The sequence below is a fragment of the Peromyscus californicus genome, unplaced genomic scaffold (genome assembly GCF_007827085.1).
Source record: "Peromyscus californicus insignis strain IS unplaced genomic scaffold, ASM782708v3 Scaffold_4__1_contigs__length_199733344, whole genome shotgun sequence".
NCBI lineage: Eukaryota > Metazoa > Chordata > Mammalia > Rodentia > Cricetidae > Peromyscus > Peromyscus californicus.
Genome location: NW_026294562.1, coordinates 134,873,516 through 134,898,282, shown reverse-complemented (window position 1 = coordinate 134,898,282; position 24,767 = coordinate 134,873,516). Strand labels below are relative to the sequence as shown.

Genomic DNA, 24,767 nt, shown 5'->3' with positions numbered 1-24,767 from the left:
ATGATGAAATTTCCGTAGTGTTTTGTACTGAATTCCTTCGATATCTCTTTCTTCCTCCTGGATGTACACATGCCAATAACCACATAATTACTGGCACTATGTGCAATTAGATTTCCTGAATCCCCACTCTCAAAGGGATTAAAGTCTACCACAGGCACACAATCTTTACCATCCACAGTGTAGGCAGCATTTCTTGTAGCATCTTGCTTGATCTTATATCTCAAAAACTGGAGCAGTTGTAAGACTCCAATAGCCTTCTATTGGCTGTCACGAAATGAAGGCAGGGAGGCGACCTCAGCACATCTCTGATGACTGTGGGCCTATTTTATACCTGTATAAATCTCCATCACCAAGGAAATAGTTGCATCAACTACTTAACAATTTAAACAAAAACGTGAAGCAGGACTATATACAGTAATGCATATGACCTTTCAGACAGGTCATGTTTTTAAAATAGCAAATATTCATTAAAATATTGTAGTATCATATGATACTGAGTTATAATGCTACTCCTGACATTCATGTACAATGTGGACAAATACAAATATTATATATATTTATCCAAATATATTTTACAAGAACACATATAAGTGACCATATATCAAATGATAAAGGTGTTTCCAGTAGAGAGATAAATGGGATAAAGTGTCCTTAAGATTCAATTGTTCATAAAAGTTCTATAGTCTATTGTCTCATGTATTTTGTGTAAACTTAAAAAAATAGAAATTGTTTTATCATAAAAGTGAGTTCGCCGGGCGGTGGTGGCGCACGCCTTTAATCCCAGCACTCGGGAGGCAGAGGCAGGCGGATCTCTGTGAGTTCGAGGCCAGCCTGGTCTCCAAAGCGAGTTCCAGGAAAGGCGCAAAGCTACACAGAGAAACCCTGTCTCGAAAAACCAAAAAAAAAAAAAAAAAAAAAAAAAAAAGTGAGTTCACTGGTATGTGTAAACCCATGTGCTAACAAATTACACTATAAGCCAGGGGAAATTCCTGCTCCGTACCTCACTGTCCTGTCCCTCACAGCTCACAGGCCTACTATGGTTATACTATAATCAATGCATGTGATATAGACATGTAAATAACCTTACCTTCACACACTGAAATGCAGAATAATATATCTATTCCTGTTGTAATCAGCAAAAAAAATGAATAAAGATGGATAGCATTTAGCATTCATAAGACTCTTTTCCATTGAAAAAGATATTTGAAAACAGGGTGAGGCAGGGAAGTTCTTTTTTTTCCCCTAGAGATTGAACAGCTTGTGTCATGAAGAGACAGTGAAGTTAATGCATTGCTTTTGTGTATCTATTGAGATTGTGGTAGTGTCTTTCTTCCCAACAATACAAGACCTCAGAGCAATCAAACAGTATTTACACTCTCCATGGATTAGGCCAGTGGTTCTCAACCTTCCTAATGCTGCCACCCTTTAATACACTTCTATGTTGTGGTGATCCCCAACCATAAAATTATTTTAGTTGCTACTTTGTAACTGGAATTTTGCTGCTGTTATGAATCATAATGTAAATATTTTGGAGATAGAGGTTTGCCAAAGGGGTTGCGACCCACAGGTTGAGAACCGCTGGTTTAGATGCGGTGTGGATCTGTACCTTGCAAAATAATGTTCTTGTTACTTCATATTCATGGTGCTTGCTTAACTTTACATGAATGTTTGTGCATTGCATGGCTGTATTTTTTTTTTTTGGTTTTTCGAGACAGGGTTTCCCTGTGTAGCTTTGCGCCTTTCCTGGAACTCACTTGGTAGCCCAGGCTGGCCTTGAACTCACAGAGATCCGCCTGGCTCTGCCTCCCGAGTGCTGGGATTAAAGGCGTGCGCCACCACCGCCCGGCGCATGGCTGTATTTTAAATTCTCCTTGTACCTTACAAGAATGTATAGCATCAGATTAACAGAAAAGAATGTGTGTGTGTGTTTAAAGGTACTAAGACATGTTGAAAAGCCTGATAAAATGTTGAAATATGTTTTTTTAGTGTATAAGTCAAATTTTTTTAGCAGTATAAGTCAAATTTTAGTTTTTAGTTTGATTAGGTTGCTTTAATTATTGAGTACTATTTTTTATAATGAAAGAGCATCTGTATTGTGAAAAAATCAATCTGTAAATAACCCTCCAGATGTTTTCTAGCCTTCATGTAGCTGGACCTAGAAATCTAGAAGTGTGTTTTTAAATATGAGTCCCTCTAGTGTTTCAGTGATCACATTTGGGACACACAGCATCCTCACAGAGGCTGAGGGAAATGCAGACCCCGGGCTCAAGCCTAGACACAGGTGTAAATGATGTCTGCCAGTCTGCACTCCAGAATCCCAAAGTCACATCGGGCCACTTACTGACACAGTGTTCCCAGTTGACTTGACATTCCTTGACTGGCTCCCTGACAGCTGCCACGGCTTTCCACCCTGAAGGGTTACTACCTACCCACTTCCAAGCACCACGAACAGCCGCAGCATGCACAGCTCCCACACTACGTGGAAATAATCAAGAAAGCAGGAAAAAGTATATGCCATGACAGTCAGAAATCATCACCAGGGCAGTGGAGGCAGGAGGTGGTGTGCAGCAAGGGGAAATCACGGTTTCGTTGTAGGATGAATCTCTTTGCCTTTTGTTATGATCCTGTAAGGATGTTCAGAGGAAAGTCAAACTGTGACAGAGCATGAAGGAACCTCCAACAGATGTGTGGGGCCAGAGCACTCCTTATGTGTGCCCATGTTGATTCCAGGCAGTCAGAACAAAGTGCCACTGCCAGGTGGCAGAAACAATAGAATTGTGGTGTTTAGCCTGGAGACAGGAAGTCTGAGATGAAGGTGTGGGTGGGGTCGGTCTGGTCTCCTCTGGCTTTTGGTGGTGGGCACTCTGGTGCTGCTTGGTGTGTGGAAGCGTCGCTGTAGTCTCCACCTTCGTGTTCTCAAGGTGATTGCCTGTGCCATACCTGTATGCAAATCCCTCCTTCTTCAAAGGTATTTAGGGCTGGCGAGATGGCTCAGCAGATAAGGGTGCTGGCTGCCAAGCTTGATGACCTGAGTTTGATCTCTAGAACCCATGTGGTGGAAAGAGAGAACTGACATTCCTAAGTCTCCCCCGACATTATCTACACATGCAGTGTGACACAGGTACCCCCCCACACACACAATAAACAAATAAGTAAATTTAATTTTAATAAAAAGGTATCATGTCATATTGGATTAAGGCCTTCCTGACTCCAATACATGTGCAACCCTCCTATTTCCAAATGACAGCACACTCTAGCACACACAGACACCTACATAGCTCTGCAGGGTCGGACTCCGTCCTGATTTGTAGTCATTGCCCTCGAGAGCGACTGGGTTCTGGGATTTAAAAATACATGTTCTAGAGAGGGAATTGCAACTCAACATAGAGTGCATACCAGTGGAGTGTTCCAGAAACTGAATGGCCAAGAAATTGTAGACTTAGAAGAAAGAACTCCCTGTGAGTTGGTGTTTGCGCTCTCAGCCTGTGTCAGCCTGCAGTCTCTGAGCCCACCACAGGGGGGCGTGGTTGGGCAGTTTAGATGGGGGCGTCTGGAGGGGCCTCTGGTCCAGGACTGAGGTGTGCTTCAGCTGTATGTCATCTTGTCACCACAGGTTATATCGAAGCTGCTGTCATTCCGGCCGGGGCTCGGAGGATCCGCGTGGTAGAAGACAAGCCTGCTCACAGCTTCCTGGGTAAAACAAAACTCTACTGATTCTGATGACTAGGTTCTAGCAGCTCTGGTTCTGCATCTTCCTCCCAGTGTTGTATGTATGTGCACTCCTATACACCTTGTCCCAGGGGAACCCTGGTGTCACCCCTCCGCTCTCATTGTAATACTGTAAGTACTCAAAATGGACCAGACAGCACTTTTGGCAGCAAGATCCAAGGTATGTTTGGGGCGGGTGGGTAGGGTAGATTCAGTGAAGCATGCCCCCACCCCCAGCTAAAGGAGGCCCTATGAGTGATTCCAGTCTTGCCATTAACCTCCAGCAAAGATCAGCTGGTCCTGAGCAGCAGGGAGTCAGGGCACTGCATTGAACTTGTGTTGTTTCCACAGGCCTCAGGGAGAACACAGACACTCCTTAGGGCTTCAGGGGCTGCTCTGCTCTTTGTTCACTCAGATAGAAATACTGTCACCCATATTCTTTGGTCAGTCTAAACCCCATGGTCCTTGTTTGGTTTAAATTTCAAACGAGACATGGCTGATCTCCTATTCAGCCTGTGAGGCAAGGTGTCAGGCAGGGGGTATAATTGCTCAGTATTTGGGGTAAATCAGAATTGCCCATGAAACCTTTTAATATGAACTTTTAACACTGATAGAAAAAGAAATTGTGTCTTAGACCACATTCCTACCTTTTCAGATTATACAAAAGTATCCGTGCCTTTCTTAAAGGTGGTCACAACTTGAGTTAACTCTAATGAGACAGACGCAGAATCAATCTCTAGCAGATCCGTGTTAATCAGGACCATGGTACTATTGTGCAGAGCCTTAGATGATGACGATGGCACTATTATAGAGCATTTAGTGACGTGCTGTACTGGCTGAGGGGGGACACTCCAAGGGACACTTCATATCGGCCTCATTCCAGCCAAGTCTACCACACTCTGTCCCCCCACACAGAAAGATGCTTATGAACGCTGCCTAAAACAGGCTGTGTGCTGCTTCGGACAACTTTTCCAGAGTGGCAGCCTTTCCCTAAATTCCTGGAGACCCCACCCCTTCCTGTTCACCTGTGGAAGCTGGGTCTACTTCCGCAACATTGGCATTAGAAGTCTTGCCACTCAGTGTCTCCCCAACATTTACCTCTCCTAACTAACGCTCTAGGAATGTACTATTTCCCAGGGAACCATGCTTCTGTTCCTAAGGGGGGCACTGAGGCTCCACAAGAGGCCAAGGTCCACTCTCACCCCTATCTTACGAAGTTATGAAGCCAGTGGTCTAAGAGCTGGCCCAGCTCTGAGTGCCCCACATCAGTTCTTCCATAAGGCCAGCAACAGGTACTCAGCAGGTAAAGTCCTTGGGCTCCCAAGATGCCTCAGCACCCATCCTGCCTGTCCCATCCCCACATGCCTGAATGAAATGATAAGACTTCCTCCAGTTCCGCTTTTCTATGGAGTGTAAACACAGCAGAGGACAATATCAGAATCAATAAATCCTCAATATCTAAGCCCTAGAATATAAAGGAACTCTTCGCTGGAACCCACATCAGGGTCTGGGGGAAAAAAAAACAAAAACTGGTGGACGCTGCTGGGGGCAAAGGGCTTGCTGTTAATTGGTCCTGTCAGCTCTACTGTGGAAGCCTAGAGGCCGCATATTCAAAGGAGAGTAGTAATGCCCATGTTTGTGGTTCCCGGTTACTGGACAGTGGTGTCCTTTAGAGACCTGACCCCCCACATCCCAAAATACCACAGAGTATCATCGCTGTGCTAGATCCGCAGACAGCAGGCCGAAGCCCCTGGAGGTCTACTTGTATGTCCAGGTCCTCCCTCCATCTGAATTCACTGCAGCCTGCAGCCCCTCAGAATTGCCCGTGGAGTCCAACTCCGGCCAGAGGTTGACTGATGGAGATGACATTTCATTGTGTGCACTGCAGAGAAGCTAAAATCTGTATCCCAAGAAGATTGATTTAAGTGTCTGAATGACTTGGCTCCCAGAAGCAGCACTGTGCCTCCATGGGATCTTGGAACCCGCCTCGGTCCCCTTATCTTACCCCAGATTCATAATCCCAGGATTTCAGGCCCTGGCACACAGACGGGAGCAAGCCTGAAGGTGGTCCACGCTCGCTCGTTATGTTTCTAGAGTCCGCTCCAACAGGCCGTGTTTCCACTCAGGGCTGGGAGCTTTGGAAGTCAACCCAGTGTAATTCTGAATTACTCTCACATTTGCTGGGAGCAGTTCCTGAAGAATTTCACCCCCGCCTACCTTCAGCCCACGCTGGCTGGCTTTCTGCTCCAAACCACCTGGAACAGGAAATGCCTCCACAGTTTGTATCCATGGCTAAGAACAGTGCTGGCTGGACTCCTGGTGGAAAAGAAAAGGAAAAAAACTGACCCAGTGCCAGGAGTAGAAGTAGGTTGACTGTGGGTCAGGTCTTCCAGTTGACTCAGGGAGAGGAAAACTGCAAAGAACCCGCTGGTCTTCTGCACCCCTCTGAGCCAGGAGAGAACAAGCAGGCAGGGAGAGAACCTGCCTCCGCAAGGCCAGCTCTGACAAGGAATGCCCCTCCTTGCTCGGGGGAATACTTACTGTCTTCTCTTACGGTGCCTGAAAGTCCCAAGATGGTGGGAAAATATCCACCCAGAGAAGAGTGCGAGCTGAAAATGGTTGGATGTTCAGCATGTGACCTCATTATATTCTGGGCTGTGCAGAGATCTTGTTCTGCCCTGGTGGTCAAATAAAGGTGCACCTGTCCCTGGGGTACCCTGCAAAAAGTCTGCCCAACAATTGAAAGTCCACAAAGTATGCGCCTTTGTTTTTGGATTGTGCTTTAAAACATCCAGCCTTTGGCCCAGGCAGAAGCAGCTAGAGGGATCTCCTCCATAAACCAGAACCTCGGACCTCTCCGATGAAATAAACCACTGCAGGAGTCTGTCCCATTCCTCTGCTCGGAACGGTTATTGCCTGTGAATCCGAGTGTGTGTGATCTTTTGGGTCACCTTGTTGAGTCTTCGCAGAGTCCCCAAATCCTAGTGTTGACTGCAGACTGATTTGCTTCTTGACATGCTTACAAAGAGGGTTTGATGTCTGGAGCTGGGTGTGCTATATACCCCGGCCTCAGGACGAGGTCCTGCTCAGAGCAGCACCCCTTTCCCCAAACCCTGCTCAGGCCGACTGGTAGAAAGAAGGAGAGCAGCTCCTGCTGCAGCCGAAGGGGACAAGAGGTGACAGTCCCACCAAGTCCCTGGGTCACGAGACTCCACACAGAAGCTACTTGTTCACTCTCAGACATGACCTTGGGGTCCCAATAGACCCCGAGACTGAAGTTTCATCCTTTTGAAAGGCATGCCAAGTGCTAAGTTCTGATTTTTACTTTCTGTGCGGAACAGAGGACTTAGAAAGCTTGTGTCTTGCTTGGTGACTCCCACCCGAGTCAAAAGGGTTAGAAGCTGTCCCCATGCCTATAGAAGCTCTTATTTCAAATTCTGCCTCCAATGAGAAATCACAGCGGGAAGTATGCACAGTTCTGTTCTGAGGACCCTATTCTGATGATCAGAGGGCTCTGCAGCCGGGGCCTCCATTGGGCTTCACCTCCATCTCCCCGTCACAGTCACTGCTTCTACCGTGGCTCCCCTGGGACTCGGCAGCTTACTGTAGTCACCGCCCCCCAACCCTAAACGTGCCTTTTCTCTTGTCTAGACGTTCTCCCCAACCCTTCCCTCCCAGATGTTGGACTTTGGGCATGGGCCAGGGAGATTTTGAGTTCATAATTCAGTAAGTTACCTAACCATCTTACAAAGGTGTACACACAAAGATGTGCACACAAAGCTGGTGGGAAAGAGCCACCTGTACACAAAGGTGTGCACACAAAGACGGGGGAAAGAGCCACCTGTACACAAAGGTGTGCACACAAAGACGGGGGAAAGAGCCACCTGTACACAAAGGTGTGCACACAAAGACGGGGGAAAGAGCCACCTGTACACAAAGATGTGCACACAAAGCCGGGGGAAAGAGCCACCTGTACACAAAGGTGTGCACACAAAGACGGGGGAAAGAGCCACCTGTACACAAAGGTGTGCACACAAAGACGGGGGAAAGAGCCACCTGTACACAAAGGTGTACACACAAAGCCGGGGGAAAGAGCCACCTATACACAAAGGTGTGCACACAAAGACGGGGGAAAGAGCCACCTGTACACAAAGGTGTGCACACAAAGACGGGGGAAAGAGCCACCTGTACACAAAGGTGTACACACAAAGCCGGGGGAAAGAGCCACCTATGCAGGTACCGCAGGATGGGAGCAGTGGCCCAGGAGCGCATGCTCGGCCCGCCACATCTCTGAACTGCGGAGCTTCTGTTTGTAAAGAGCTGAGGTGACTCTGAGGAACCCATACGAGTTGTTTTCTTCCTCTGTCTGTGGGACCTTTGCCATGACTAGTGATTTTATAGGCTGGCCTCCTAAAGACACGAGTGACAAACAAATCTAGTCCCTAGTCACTGGGCTTCAGCTTCAGGTGCTGCTGAATCTTGGAGTTTCAAATGAGGTGACAGGAAACAGTGTCTGCTTCTACCAACACTCCTGGGGGGCTCTTCCCGTGTGCTGCCAGATCAGATTTATGTCTTTGGACAATGCCTAGGAAAGAAAGTATTTCTCTCTAAGGCAAAAGGTAGCCAAAGCCCAGAACTGGACATAGTCCCATATGACTAGAGGGAAAACATTCTCAAGGGAAGCTGGCTGGAGGTAGGGGTGGGGGGGATTTCTTGAAGATGGAGAAACAGAAAAAGGTTAGATGCAAATATGTTAGACAGTCAAGATGGCCACCTTGCATCTAGACTCCCAGTCCTAGCCTTGAGCTGGGAAGGGAGGGAGGCCAGTGGGGGAATGCCGAAGGTCAGCGCATGTGGGACTTGCTGAGAAGAGCGAGCTGCCACCCAGATTTTCTGGTCTGTGTGACACGTGGGTTCCAGCAAGGACGTAGGCGTGGCTGGGGGTGGCATGTGGCTCACCTCACTGATTCATGCTCATGGAGAGCTGCAAGTGCTCCAGAGACCTCCACCCCAGCCACAGTGACTGTCACCGTCCACCTCCTGCCTACCACTGCCCTCCACCTCTGACCCCAATTCCTTAGCCAGACCTGTGGGAAAAGATAGCTGTCACCTTCTACTTGTTCCCCTGCCTTCCTGACGAAGGAGATCATCTTAACTGCAGCCTCCAAGGGTCAGGAGTCAGGGCCCCACCTCCAGGTCTGCCCATGCACTCCCAGAAGTTTCTTCTTTTCCTGGCTGCCATAGATAAAGGCATAGTGTCTTTCTTCCAGGAAGCCATCTCCAGTTTCCTGTCTGTCACTTACACACCCAAGTCCCCAGTGCGCCTCTATCTCGGAGCAGATGAAGCTGTGTCATGTCACTCTGCTGTCTGTCTGTCCCCAGACTGTGAGTTCCCTGAGAACAGCAGCACTCTGTCCTAAGCCCCCTGCCAGAACAGGCAGAGAGACAGGCAGAGAGACAGGCAGAGGCAACCCTGCTGTTCCATGGGCATCCTCAATTCATTCTTTGTTAGGGCACTCCAGCCCCTCATTTTTCTGTTCTGGAACTTTCCACCAGCCTACAATGCTTCCTCAAATCAAGTATATATGATGTGCAAGAAGTGACTTCCCAAACTTCTGGTGAAGCTGAAAGACAGCACATACCTCTATCCCCTTCAGCTAAGAGGATATGCCAAGTGTGAGACTTGGTCTATTGGGCTCAGGTCTCGTTGCTCCAACTTTATAGCTGAGTGTCATTGGGCAAGTTCCTTAACCTCTCTGTGCTTCCTTTTTTTTTTCCCATCTGACATGTGAAGAACGTATTTCCAAGAGTCATTGGGAAGGTTAATGGGTAAGGGTGCATGAAGGGGTGCTTCCTAAATAGCAGTTTGCAGGAGCTGATGACAGAAGAGAAAAACTGGGGGTCCTATGATCTCACCTCCTTTTCAGTAGCCAGAAAGTCTCCAGCAAAGTAGACCTGTTCCAGGTAACAGAGTGTTCCCTTCCCTAGCCCCTCCCTGGAGTCTGGGAATCCTTTAGTTCCTATATGCAGCCTCCCTAGAGTATGCTCCTCACCAGTACGTCACCATGTTAGTACCCTACCTGTTCCCCTGGGTAACCACAGTCAAAATGCCCCAAGCTTGCACCCCCACTGCATTTGCTGGGACTGTAGCATCACACAGACCAGGGAGCCGAGGCTGGACCTGCCCCGGATCCAGCAGTCACCTGTCTGAGCAGACCTCAACCTCAGGCTTCTGACCCAGCATGGCTGACAGATTCAGCTTCCAGACACCCCTGTGAGTCTCCGTATCCAAAATCGGTGGTTAGTGGGTTGTTTAGTTGCTGGTCTCTGCGGGAAGATAATAGGACATGGCGGGGTCTCTGAAATTATTGACTGTAAACTGGGGTTCCAAAGTGAGATGGAGAAGTCGGGGGTGTTAGGGCTCCAGTGGTGGACCAGAGTGCATCAGAGGTTCATTTTGCAGAATGACCATAAGACTTAATGTCACTTTGAGTCATCAAGTGCCAGACTAGATCCTGGTTTGCTGTTTTTGTTTGTTTGTATTGTGCAGTAGTTTTCTCTAGATAGCAACAACAAAAGCAAAGGGCATCAGAACTCTACCACAGAGGGTTCTCCTAAGCAAGAAGGCAGTATGACCCTAGACTGTACTGTGGGAGGTAGCAGTGCATGGATGCCCTTACCACCCCCATAAGCTGTGCCTCAGAGATGTGAGTAAGAGAGTGTGGGGTCTCGAATGCCCAGAGCTCAACCCTTACCCCTCCTGGCAGCTGCCAGGTGTTGTCACCACATCTGTGAGTAGCTGGGGGTTTTCATGCCTAAGTGTGTAACAGAACAGCATCACTTCCTACAGGATTATTCGCTTTCCCCATGTGGGGGTGTTGGATCCTTGGGGGATACTGGAGTTACATTGCCCTTCTAAAGGCTCAGGGGAGGTAACAGTAAAATGGATGGATGTTTACCTTTTTTCTTCATGGCTAAATAATGCTCCATTTTGTGTATGTACTCTACATAGTCTTGATCTATTCATCTATCAGTTGGCATCTCAGCTGACTCCATGCTCTGCCTGCTGTGAGCATTGCTGTAGCACATCTCTGCATGGTGCTGATTTCATTTCCTGTGGATATTTATTGGAAGTAGGGGAAACAGATCCTGTGCTGGACCTATGCTTTTCCCGTGAATTTTCCATACTAGCCGGAGAAGTGTACATTCCCAGCCACCTATGCTTGGTTTCCTCCATGTCCTTACCGCCATTAGCTAATTCTCGCTTTATCCCTGAGCACATGCTGACGAGGGTATGCTGGTTTACATCTCCCTGATGACTTGTGAGAGTGAGGAGTTCGGGTTGGAGGGATTGCCTTGTTTGGTTTGTTGTTTGATTTGGTTTGAGTATTTTTTTAAATACTTGTAAGCTATTTGCATTTCATTCTTAAAGAAGTATCAAGCTTGGCAGAGTGATTGACACCTGAAGCAAAGAACTGCAGGAAGCTAAGGCCTTCCTGGGCTACTGTGTAAAACCCTATCTCAAATGGGGGAGGGAGCTGGAGAGATAGCACAGGGGTTAAAGTGCTTGCTCCTCTTGCAGAGGACCCTGGTTCAATTCCTAGTTCCCAAACAGTGGCTCACAACTGGCTGTGACTCCATTCGTGGTGCTCTCTTCGGGTCTCTGCAGGTATTGCCTCACGCGGCACACATGAACTCACAAAGGAGCATACATACGCGTGCATATAAATAGAAATAAAAAAGTAAATAAAGCTCTTTTAAGGTGCTGGGGATGTGACTCTATTGGTACAGTGCTTGCCTGGCATGCAGGAAGCCCTGGGTTCAATCCCCAGCAGTGTATAAACGTGGCATGATGGGATGAACCTGTAACCAGCACTAGGGAGGTAGAATCGGAAAGATCAGAAGTTCAAGGTCACTCAGCTACATGGGGGTTTGAGCAGAACTGGGTTAGAGATGATGTTGGTCACTTGGCCGTCTCTGGCCTGTCCTTGGCAGCAAGGAGGGTGGGACTGTAGGAGATTGTGGGGCGTGCAGTAAATTAGACACAGACAGAGAGACAAGTCCTGTGTGTTCTCTTTCACATGTAGAATGTAGAATAGCGATTATCGATATATAATATATATATATATATAGTATACACATAATCAACTCTCGCACTGAACCCCAAAATAGTAAACTAATACTTGTTAATATTTTTTTAGTCTCAAATGAATGGATGAGCTTTGCCTAAAGCTCCAAGGCATGTTTTGTGGCCTTGACTATACCAGCGTAGAACTCTTTCATCAGGTAGTAAGCCACCTCCCACCATAGGTTTGGACTGGATCCTGGCATCTCCAGCCTCCAGCCTCTCCCCCAATCCCATTGCTGGAAGCGGTACTGAGATAGGCAGCTGGGTTGGAAGATGTGCCATCAGCCCTCACAGCTCTTTCTCCTGTGAACCAGAGAAGTTTGCTTTCTGTGAACTAGCCTTGTGTCCTTGGTGCCCGGAGAGTACAATCTTCTCACTGCAGGTCCTGCGTGCCCTCACGGAAGCCTCAGGCTCAGGCAGGATCCCACATTCCCTCTGAGGACAGACTAAATGGTCCTGATTTTCCAATGCTCAATTTCCCTTTTAGCTCTCAAAGACTCCAGTAAGAGATCCATCAACAGCGACTGGAAGATCGAACTCCCTGGAGAGTTCCAGATTGCGGGAACAACCGTCCGCTATGTGAGAAGAGGCCTGTGGGAGAAATTTTCAGCCAAGGGACCCACCACGGTGCCACTGCATCTGATGGTAAGTGCTGGCCCTGGACATTTGCTTAAGCTGGCATCTTAGTGGGCTTATTAGTCTTGTTCTCAGGACCTGGGTGAAAGGGGATGCCTCTGGTTCCCAGGAGTTTGCAAGGCTCCCTGCCACTGAGGCCTTTCCCTCTTCACTGTTATGTTCATTTGTTCATCTGTGTGTGTATATGCATATGTGCCATGTGTTTATATGGTGTGTGTATGTGGTGAATGCACATGTTCTTGAGGGAACGCAAATGTGCATTCCGGTACACATTTGTGCACACGTGTAGATGCTGAGGTCAGCAGCCAATGTCTTTTCTTGATTGCTGTCTACATTTATATGTTGAGACAGAGTCCGTCACACAACCTAAAGCTCATCAATTTGGCTAGGCTAGCTGGCCAATAAACTTCATTAATCCCCTTATCTCTGCCCACACCTACAGTTCTGGGATTACACACTCATGATGTCATGGCTGGCTTTTTTCATGCATGCTGAGGATCCAAACTCAGCTCCTGGGCTTCTGTAGCATATGTGTTACTGACTGAAGCATGCACATTACTGACTGAAGCATGCACATTACTGACTGGAACATGCTGACTGAAGCATGCACATTACTAACTGGAGCATGCACGTTACTGACTGGAACATGCACATTACTGACTGGAACATGCACATTACTGACTGAAGCATGCACATAACTAACTGAAGCATGCACTTACTGACTGGAGCATGCATATTACTGACTGAAGCATGCACATTGCTGACTGGAGCATGCACATTACTGACTGGAGCATGCTCATAACTAACTGAAGCATGCACTTACTGACTGGAACATGCACATTACTGACTGGAGCATGCACTTACTGACTGGAGCATGCACTTACTTACTGAAGCATGCACTTACTAACTGAAGCATGCACATTACTAACTGAAGCATGCACATAACTGACTGAAGCATGCACATTACTGACTGAAGCATGCACATTACTGACTGAAGCATGCACATTACTGACTGGAGCATGCACATAACTAACTGAAGCATGCACATTACTAACTGAAGCATGCACTTACTGACTGGAGTATGCACATAATTGACTGAAGCCTGCACATTACTGACTGGAGCATGCACATTACTCACTGTAGCATGCACATTACTGACTGAAGCATGCACATTACTCACTGGACATGCACTTACTGACTGAGGCATCTCCCCAGCCCTCTACCTCTCTCTTGGTCTCATTCCTTCCACCTTGGGGTTCCTCCCCAGAATCTCCTCCTGGCTCCTCACTAGCAAAGCACCTATCTTTTTCAAAGGGAGAGCCTTCCAGGAAGGGATTGTGCAGTCACATGGGTGGCAGCCAGGCACAGCTGGCACCATTAAGCAGGTGATCATTGTCTTACTTTAGGGTTTCCATTGTGGTGACCAAACACCATGACAGAAAAGCAGCTTGGGGAAGAAAGGAAAGGCTTTGCCTGGTCCACATATCCAGGGTCACAGTCCCCTGAGGGAAGCCAAGGCAGGAACTCAAGCAGGGCAGGAACCTGGAGGCAGGAGCTGAAGCAGAGGCCATGGAAGGGTGCTGCTTCCTGGCTTGCTTCCAATGGCTTGCTCAGCCTGCTTTCTTAGAACACCCAGGATGACTTGCCCAGTGGTGGCTCCACCCACAATGGCCTGGGTCCTTCCATGTCAATAACTAATTAAGAAAATGGCTTATAGCCCCATCTTATGGAGACATTTTCTCAACTGAGGTTTCTTCCTCTCAAGTTGACATAAAACTTCCCATCACAGCTGTGCTCAGAATCTGCTTTTGCATCAGACAGCAGCATGCACAGAGCTATCCTAAAGCTGAGATACACGCTCTGGAAGTGGACTGTGGGTGCAATATATGGTATCACTCAGACTGGCCAGATTCTGCTTGTGACCAGAGCTGGGGAATCAGGAAAGAATCTGGTTCCATCTTCTGTTTACTCCCCAGGTGGCCTTAGGAAACCTGTACACTCAGGCTAGCCAGGATGCCAGGGTTATCTTTTATTTCCTGGAAACTCCATGATTGCCACTTACACATGGGCTCAGTATCAAAGGCCTCCAGGGCATCATGCCACGGCTGCCTTCTCAGGGTCTGAGTGATCTCATGGACTATGTATGACAACACCCCATTATGGATAATTTTGTGAGGGTGCTAGAGATTAAACGCAGCCCTTGTGCATGCCAGGTGATGCCTGTTGATTCTGACCTCCTGAAGATCAGGATTTGTGGCAGTTTGTGCATGGTTCATGTCTGAAGTACCTGCCAGTCTCCGAAGTTCTGTCCCCCATTTATTTGTGCCCCTGGAGATGAGCTAACACTCAGAAGATTCTCTGGCCAGCACCTACTGTGGGTGTTGAGTGTGGCCTGATGAGGGTGCTGACCCCATTGTAGTTTCTGCTGAGCTGAAAGCCAGCCAGCTTCCATGTGGGCCTTAAACTATCTGGGAACCTGCCAGTGATTCCACTGGAGATCATTTCTGCAAGTAGATCTCCGGGACCCAGGGACCTGTCCCAGAGCCATTGCTCCAGGATGAGATGTTTCCCAGTCAAAGCCTTTGAAACAACCCCCCACAACTATTCTGAACTCAAAGCAAATATTCAGAGGGGCACAGAGAGGGGGCTAGAGACAAAATAAAGCCCGTGCAGAAATATCAGCTGTTAGCTCAGGACTCTGCCTTCTCTAACAAGCATTGAAGTGTGCATAGGGCCTTTCTTCACCAAAAACTCTTATACACAGACGGGTCTTCAGCCCAGGGAAGCCTGGACACAGCTGTAGGCTATTCGGACTGTAACAGAAGTCAGAGAAAGTATCTCGCAACCATCTGGGTGTTCAGCCCTTATTTAATATTTAATTGCTTTGTCCCTGGAAATGTGCTCTTTACTCCACATCACATCAAGGTTCCCTTGCCTCAGCATAGAAAGCTGTGGTCCCCAAACTGGGATGTGTACATCACTTTCACAATCAGGAATACCTATGGAGTCCTGGAGATCAGCATTTGAAACAAATAGATGAATTCATACACTAATCACATATGGCTATGAAACTAGTTTCCTATGGAGCCTCAATTTGCTGGTCTCATTCTCACACTGGGATAATAAAGATCTCTTGTAAAGACTAGTCACTTAGTTTTTTGTTTGTTTGTTTATTAGTTTTTAGGGGAGTGGGGGTGGGGAGGGCAGTGTTTTTTGCTGTTGGTGTTTTGTTTCATTTTGCTTTTTAGCAGGAAACATTTCTCCCAGTGTGTGGCTGCAGGTCTACTAGCTGGGGAAATAAAAATGTATTGGGTCTGCTTCTAGGGCCCCAACCCCCATCCTTCAGCTCAGCCTTGTAGGCCCAGGAAGCCTTGGGACAACACCCTTCTGTCATCTGACACTTCTGTCCTGGTCTACCAGAGCCTAGGCAGGTGGGCTGGGCACTCTGCCTTTAACTCCTTGCTGGGCCCTTCTCCTAGACCTCTGTAGCTGGAAATGAACTTGCTAGCCACTTAGCCCTAGGGACATTCACTGGTCTACAGCCAGGTCCATCTCCCACAGAAAAGCCTGCTTTGCATCATTATGACTACATAACACGTCTACATTATGTCAAAAGCCAGCCGGGCACCCGGTGGTCTTACAAGGCTTGTCATGTTTTTCCCCAGGCGAAGCACAGGCCCTTCTGTTCTGAACCCTCACTAGGGTTTCAGATGCATGGTCCCCAAGCTGTAGCATGGCCCCCACAGGTGATGCTCAGACCTCTCTGCACCTCCATCGACCCTAAATGTTCAACCATGACCCAGGCCTCTTGCCTTCCAACAGACATAGTCATCATTCAGGCTCCATAGCAGTTAGCAGGACCAAGATGCAGACATCCTCAGCATCCTTCACACAGGTCTCCTCAGATCCCTCTGCTACAGGCTGTATCTCTCGTTCTCTTGAACCTGACGGTACCCCTGAGTAAACTTACTGCAGTGTAAGTGACTGGTGATGGAAGACACCATCAGGAGGACAGCCCTTGTCTCGGTTAGTGTTTCTGTTGCTATGAAAAGCACTCTGGCCAAGAGCAGCTCGGGAAGGAAAGCCTTTACTGCATCTTGCAGTTCCAGGTCTGTCACTGAGGGAACTCAGACAAGACAGGAACCAGGAGGCAGGAGCTGAAGCAGAAGCCATGGAGGAACACCGCTCACTGCCTTGCTCCTCATGGGTTGCTCAGCGTACCGTCTTATAGCACCCAGAGACGGCACCACCCCTAGGAAGCTGGGCCCTCCCACCACAGTTATCAATGGAGAACATGGTGCCCCGGGTTGCTGATGGGCCAGTTTTCTCTGTTGATGCTTCCTCTTCCCAGTTTGTGTCAAGTTGGCATAAACTAGCCAGCAGCGAGCTTATACTCAAAGAAATGGCTTAGCGCTGCCCTCGGAATTCTTTCTAGGAGAAGTAGTGTGTTTGTGTCTTTCTCATCTGCAAGCACAGCCTTGTAGGCAAGTTGATGGGAATGTGGACCCTGCTGCATGACATAGAAAAATGCCACACACAGACAGCTTGTGGTTCACCACCCCAAATTCCTCCTGTAAACGGGTCCTCTGTAGAATAGAAAAGAGCAGAACTCACCAATAATAGCGTGGTCGCCCCATACCCCAGCCAGGTCCCAGGAACCTGAAGCTGAGATGGACACCTCTGGCTTTCACCTGCTTTGATCTTCAGGAAGGAGCTGGCTAGTAGAGAAGCAGCCACGGTCCCTCAGATTGCACAGTCAACAGTCCGTGGGTGCTCACTCCATCTCAGCAAGGCCTGCCTTTTCTCCTGGCTCCAGGTGCTGTTATTTCATGACCAGAACTATGGAATTCATTACGAATACACCATACCAGTAAACCAGAGTGCTGAAAATCAGAGCGAGCCCGCCAAGCCACAGGATGCTCTGTTTCTCTGGACCCACAGTGGTTGGGAAGGGTGCAGTGTGCAGTGTGGAGGAGGTAAGGTGGGGAGTCGGGGAGCTGAGGGTGCTGCCTTGCTGAAGAAATACTGGGTTCAGGGCCCTCTGCACCAACCAGTCCGCCCAGTGTAGAAATAGAGCATTTGTAGTTCCACAGGAACTCAAGCCCTGAAAATCTCAACGGAGCGTGTGACCAAGCCATCAGAGCTACCACAGGTTTGTTAGGGGTCCACACTGCTCCTCGGCCTGGACTTGAAGTCTGGCAGTAGAGATTTGCCAGTCATATGACTGTGTGGTAGATACGAAAACAAAAGTGGCCTTGGGGATAATCACAATAAACTTCCAACTTGGTGGAACGACACCAGATGAGGACCTCACCCATACCCAAGTCCCCTGTCCTCTCTGCCATGGTCACACTCTCCAGGGTGCAAAGGAAAGAGTCCTTCGGGTCAGGCAGAGCACACCCCGAGTGAGTCCTGACACCGCATCTCTCTGCCCAGCCTCAGCAGACAACCTGCCCCCTCTGCCCACCCCTGCACTTTGTCACCCCTAAAGTGTGATGACTGCCCCACACTTTCTACTAGGAAGAGCCAAAGGGACTGTCACACTGCAAGGCCCTACCTAAGCAAAGGGGGTGTGTGTACTGGTAGGGCATTAAGAAGGAGCGCTGGTAAGCTGCCCAAGTTCCGATGAAGAAGTCCCCAGCCATGCCAGCAACTGGGGTCACTGAAACAGATGTCAGAGTAGGGGAGGGCTTGTCGGGAAGGTTTCAGTAAGGGCTGGGGGTAAGAGAAGGTAACAGGTGGAAATGACCAAAATTCAATATATACACATGCGAAACTATCAAAAAATAAAAGAAAGAAATGAAGGGTTTACCAAGGAGCAGCAGGAAAACTACTTGTAAGAAAGTAAAGAAGCTGCCGATGTGACTGTTCTCTGGTGTGGGAAGGTTTGATTGTCGGTGAGAGAGGGAAAATATCCAGAGGCAGCTGGAAGAGTCTAGAACAGAGAGAGAAAGAAGTAGACTGGACATAGCCGGGGCCAGGGAAGTGGGAAAGCTGCCCAGGAGCACATGGCACTGAGGCATTGTCACACTGGGCAAAGCAAGCCTGTAGGTCCATCACAGCAGCCACCCCGCTTCTCTCGAGAAACAAGCCTGTAACAAAGTGGTGACCGCACTCTCCGTGAAAGCTGATGTACAGGTGTAATTGGGACCAGATCTCCATAGACTTTAAATCTCAAGCATGCAGATCAAAAGATTAGCAATTTCTGATGGAAATGAAAGCCCCAAAGCAAAGCGTTGGCCTTAGAAACTCCCAGGCTCTCCAAGGACACACTGACCTGAAGGTCCCCCTGCTTTCTCAGGTTGTTCTAGAATATTGCCCTGCTCCAAACAGCTCTGCTATGCCTTAAACACCCATTCCTAAGAGAAGAGCTCCCCCTCTTTGACAACCAAAATGGCTCACTCACTGATCAGCAGGTGCAGCCAGACACCCCTCCATAAGCATGAATGAATGGTTTTCTGGGTATGTGCATCCATAACTTCTTAGCTCCCGTGGTTTGGCTTCCAGGAGAACGCAGGACCATCGTATCGTGCACCCGGATTGTTAACAAGACCACAACCCTGGTGAATGACAGTGACTGTCCCCCAGCAAGCCGCCCTGAGCCCCAGGTCCGAAGGTGCAACTCTCACCCATGCCAGTCCCGGTAAGTCGCTAGACTCTATGGCTTGGACCACCAGCGTGTTGGATAACAGCATCTTGGATGAGGGGATGGCAGTCCACAGTTAACACCATAGAACTGTCCTGTGCCACATTCCGGTGGCGTGGCGAGTGATTTTTTGTTTGCTCAAAGCAGTCATGTTGCTTGACAACATGGGCACGTTCTAAGAAGACCCTCTTTAGACAAATGTAATGTTTGCTACACAGGTAGGCTGACTGCGTAGAAGTGTTACAGGTTATTGTTCCGAGGGCATGAACAAAATAGAACATTAATTTAAGCATAAAATGATATCATCAGTAGACACGGAATGGGAGGGCTGGTGCTGTTCTAACACAAACTTCTCTTCAGTGAACAATATTTTTCAACAGGAGTGCATTCTAAATAACAATAGCAATTCTAGCATAGTAAGTACATGAACCAGTAACTTATTCTCACTTTTTATCATTGACAGTAGTGTGTACTGTACTATGTGTTGGGGCTGGGGAGATGGATCAGTGGGTAAAGTGCGATCATAAGGACCTGAGTTTGGGTCCTCAGCACCCATGTAAAAGATGGGAACATCTGTGTGTATGTCTGTAACCCCAGAACTGGAGGGATGTGTGGAGACAGGAAGATACCCAAGGCTTGCTGGAACCAGTCTACCAGTTAGTGAGCTCTAGGTTAATCCAGAGACACTGTCTCAAAATAAAATACAATAAAGTGATAGAGGGAAACGCCCAACACTGACCTCTGACCTCCTCATGAGCATACATAGGCAAGTATAAGACATGTAGATTTGCACACACTCGCATATCCCAGCCCTCTCCAATAATAATAAACGTGACAGCCCAGTAGGGTTGCTTCCATGAGCATTGCCACAAGCATGGTGCATTGCACTGTGACATGGTGGAGGTGATGGGAATTTTTCAACTCCATTGTAATCTTATGGCACGGTCTGTTACCAACTGAAGCACCACAACATGGCGCCGTTCTGACCTTCTATCTTCTAAGCCAGAACACTAACGGAAATATACTGTCCTAGCTGGAGGGCAGCTTACAGGTCGTGACTGACAACATCTCACAGAGAAAACGTTGCCCTGGACACACACTTTTGACTGGCACCCACTGGCTCCCCTAAATCGCTTATCTGGAGGAAGAGGAAATATGTGCTAGAATTTTAGTGTCTAAGAATAAAGAGTCCACAGGGGCTAAGGGCTGTGGTCGACCTGTCTCTGTGAGTGTCTGTTGTTGTGTGGAAACCGTCTGTACTTCTCTGCCAGCCCCAGCTGAAGCATGACATGGCCGTGCTGCCCATGTGCTCTGGCGTATAATCTGGAGTTCTGGACTGGGATGAACTGTGCCAAGAGCGTGCGCTGGTTTCCCGTGTTTCTTTCAGCTGCTTCAGTGGCCAGAGCATGGTTCTTGGGGACTGTGATGTGCTGTGTGATGTTACTCCTTTGCCTCCTTTCTGCCCCTCATTGAGTGACTAGTTTTTTCTTTGTGGCCCTGCCCATCATGTCAAGGCATGTTTACCTTTGCTGACTAGGCTTTGCTTTTTGATGTGGAGTCTTTGGGGTCTTTTAAGCATGGCGCATACCCCTGGCCTGATTCAGGAGTCTCATAACATGTTTGGCTTTTGTATCAACCCTCTTTGCTTATACTGTTTTTATTTTTTAATTGTGTGTGTGTGGGTGCGCGCGTGTGCACGTGCATGTGTGTGTGTGTGTGTGTGTGTGTGTGTATTTGTGTGTGTGTGTACACATACTCCATGGCACATGTGTGGAGGTCAAAGGACATCTTTCAGGCATTGATGATCTCTTTTCACCACGTGCGCCCCGGGTATCTAATTCAGGTTGTCTGGGTTGGCCCAGGCACCCTAACCTTCTAAGCCATCATTACATCATCACAGCCTTTGTTAAACTTTTAGCATGTGCTTAAGAGAAGATGGGAAGGAAAAGCAAGCAGGTGGTGGTCCTTATGTTGATTTGGTGAGCTCCTCCAAAATTAAGAATGAAAGTCTTCTTTCGTGCTAAAGGCTTTAAGGGAGGACTCATCAGAAAGTCTGCATTTGGTTAGTTTTGAATGTCAACTTGCCACAACCTAGAATCACTAAGAAAAGATCTTCAATTGAGAAATTACTTAGATCAGGTTGGCCCGTGGGCATGTGTGGGGGTGGGGGAGCATTGTCTTGATTATTAATGGAGATAGGAAGACCCACCTTGGATGTGGGCAGCCCCATTTCATGGACTGGATCCTGAACTATTAGAGAATGAGAAAGAAAAAAAAAAACTAGGAGAGCCAAGCATCCTGGGAGCATTCACCTCTCTCTGCATTTGACCATGGGTGTGAGGTGACTAGCTGCTTGAGTTCCTAGGGACCTGGAATTGTGAGCCACAATAAATCCCTCAAGTTGTGTATTGTGAGGACTGGTAGCCATACTTCAAGCCAATCCTCCAGTCCCTTGCTCAGTTATGGGGCCAAAGAAGGAAGATCTGACAACTGTAAAAACTCAGTGATCAGACAAGTAGCAGTCTCTCTTCCTGAAACCGAGGATGGTCTATCTACCCCCAGAAGAAGGAGCAGAAAATGGGGGGAGAGCTCATTCATGACTGAGAGAGGTCAGGAGAGGCTCAAGGGGATTTAAAACAAAAACAAAAAACAAAAAACAAAAAACCAACCCTAGGGATGCCTTCATGGATCTTATTTTCTAATCAGTGTTTACAAACTACTTTAACATCTAAATTTTTAAATTATGTTCAGAAAACAAATAAAATAAAATAAGAACATGTGCTCCCCTTCCCCCACAGCAGGCCCATGGCTCCTCTGTAGAACAATTAGGAATAGGGTTTAAAAGCTGCTGCTTAAAGGGTTTACATCCTATAATGATGGGGCCACAATTAATGACAACGAACTCTGGAGAAAATACAAAAAACCAGCTATTTGAAAGCTAGAATGCAGCCAGAAGTTGGGGTGGAGGATATGCAGAGGAGACCAGAGTAGCCGGGTGAGGAGTTTCCATTTGTGACTGTTTGTCACTGCATGGACACTCTTAGTTACCTTTGACTGCTGTGACAAAGCACCCCATGGGAACAGCTTCAGTGAGGACAGGTGGCTTGTAGCTCATGGCCTCCGAGGGTTTGCAGGTGCTGTAGCTAACATAGGAAACACGGCATTGCAACTCAGCTCATGGTAAAGGCTGGGATGTGTGGTGATGCCATCTGTGGGGCTATGCAGAGCAGGTAGCCACAGAGTGCTGGAACCAGCGACCAGGCTACGGCCTTCAAAGGCCTTCCCCACAGTAACTCACTTCTACCAGTTAAGCTCCAGCTCCTAAAGGTTCCGTAGCCTCCCGTTGTAACACCACCAGCTAGGAAACAAGCATTCAAAACGTGAACTTACGAGGGAGGTCTCAGATTCAGACCTTAACAGAGGCCCAGCTAGAACAGCGATGGACTGTGGCCGAGCCCCCACACATGCTCAGGGTGACCACAGCAGCTGGAAGGAGAGAGCCAGAGGGGGCCCTCAGATTCCACAGATGTATTTGGCCCCGTTCCTGAGATAAGACACAGACGGGACAGATTTCATCTAGTAGAGCTAAGGGCGGAACTACTGTCGAAGCTGCTGCCCATCACAACGACCTGTGCTTCAGGTAGTATCACAGCCAGGTGTGCTGCCTGCTAAGCCGGAAGTTCAGGATTCTACCATGATGCTCTAGGCGTGCACCATTCAATGTGATAGCCAGTAGCTGATCCAAGGTGAAATCTGCTGTGCACATAAAATATGTGAATAAAAATGGCAGATTTCAAAGGGAATGAAATTAGAAATAGCAATGATTCAAGGTTGCAAAGTTTTTAAGATAATTTAACAATATGAAATGAGAGTGTGTAGACTATAATCACCTGGAATAACTATTTCAAATATGTTGGGGGAAAGTATGTTGTGTATTTTGTCATTATTATTTAAATATTTATTTCTTACTAAGCAGAGCATGTATGTCTTTATGCATGTGTGGAGGTGAGAAAACCATGTTGGGGAGTTGGCTCTCTCCTTGCACCCTGCGTTCCAGGAATGGAACTTACATTCTCAGGTTTGAATGGCAAACACTTTTGCCTGCCCGGCCATTTCACTGACCCTGTTGTTTTCTAGTTTGGGGGTGTTTGTGTTGTAATGCTGGGGACCAAGCCTAGGTAGGGTCTCACATTTGCCTGTTCATGCTCTACCCCGAACTACAGCTTCAGCCGTAGAACACACTCTTGAAATGAAATAGCCATGTTTCTTTTCACTGTTCCCATGCCATGGCTCCTGGAAAACGCAAATGACATGTATGGCTCATATGTATGGGACAGCACTGAGGCTGGCCAGTGAGTGCCTCATTGACAATGTTCAGGATACAACTGGAAATTAGTAGTCATACAGAGAAACAGGCCCGGAATAGAGACAGAAGAAAAGACTTGATTCCAAGAGGACACAGGTTAGAATTAAAAGAAGAGGGTTTTTTTTATTCTTTAGCTTTCTCTCTAGCGTTTTCCACAACATAAAGGTAAATAAAATCTAACAAAGTGAATGTGCACAGGAACCTGTTTTCCTGACTCTGGCCCTCTACACTATGTTTTTAATATAATATTTTTATTAATTTTTCAAAAATGTTCAAGTTGGGCAGTGGTGGCACATTCTTTTAATCCTAGCACTTGGGAGGCAGAGGCAGGCAGATCTCTGTGAGTTTGAGGCCAATCTGGTCTACAAAGTGAGGTCCAGGACAGCCAGAGCTGTTATACAGGGAAAACCTGTCTCAAAAAAAAACCAAAAAAACAAAAAGAAAAAATCATACATGTACACAATGCATTTTGATAATATTCACCCCCTACTTTTCCCTCTAACTCCATCCAGATCTACCCCCTACCCTCCATCCCTCCCAATATTATATCCCCCCCTTTTTTTTTGTAATAACCCACTAGTTCCAATTTGTCTTGCTCATATACTCATGGAGCATGGTCAACCTTCCAGAAACTCTCCATCCCCCAGAGTCCATTGGTTGCCTATAGCCCCTCTGTTGGGGGTAGAGGCTCACAGGCCCCTCCTGGCTCCAGGCTCAAATGTTTACTTATGCAGACAGCCATAGCGGCTGTGTGTTCATGAGGCAGCAATCCTGTCATGTCCAGGAGACACTGCTTCTTCTGGTTCTCCCCAATCTCTGGCTCCTACCTCTTTCTACCCCCTCTTACATGATGGTTCCTGAGCCTTGGTGGGGAAGGAGTGCGATGTAGATGCCCCTTTGTGGCTGAGCGGGACACTCTCTCTGCTGAACTTAGGCCATGATAGTTTGCTAGCCCTGCTGCCCATCACTACTTACTCTGACCACTGAGGTACTGGACCCTCACTCACAAAGAGCCCGTGCTCTGAAGGTCCTGTCTCAGGATGGAGATACAATGGAGGACACATTATTACACTGGATGACTTTTTCTTGCCTGCTTGACCATCCCCTGAGCATCTACCACAGCCATGATCATATTCTGTACCTTCTGCAACATCCCGTCTTTCTGGTCACCAACCCTCCTCCTGTTCACCAGGCACCTTCGCAGTGCCTGGCTATTTAGAGAAGAAAGACAGTCTTGTACACCTGTGACTTCATAGATAGGTGTTTTCTCCCTCCCTCTACTC

General features: G+C 47.8%; 1 protein-coding gene across 2 annotated transcripts in view; it reads left to right on the top strand.

Annotated features, from left to right (window-relative positions):
* Adamts17 (ADAM metallopeptidase with thrombospondin type 1 motif 17) overlaps positions 1 to 24,767 on the top strand; it is a 323,860-nt gene that overhangs the window by 237,805 nt on the left and 61,288 nt on the right. For both annotated transcript variants that reach the window (XM_052763539.1, XM_052763540.1), the window contains exons 16-19: positions 3,614 to 3,694; positions 12,324 to 12,481; positions 17,289 to 17,448; positions 18,980 to 19,115. In XM_052763539.1, coding sequence (XP_052619499.1) covers positions 3,614 to 3,694; positions 12,324 to 12,481; positions 17,289 to 17,448; positions 18,980 to 19,115 — 535 coding nt within the window. The remainder of the gene's footprint in view (positions 1 to 3,613; positions 3,695 to 12,323; positions 12,482 to 17,288; positions 17,449 to 18,979; positions 19,116 to 24,767) is intronic.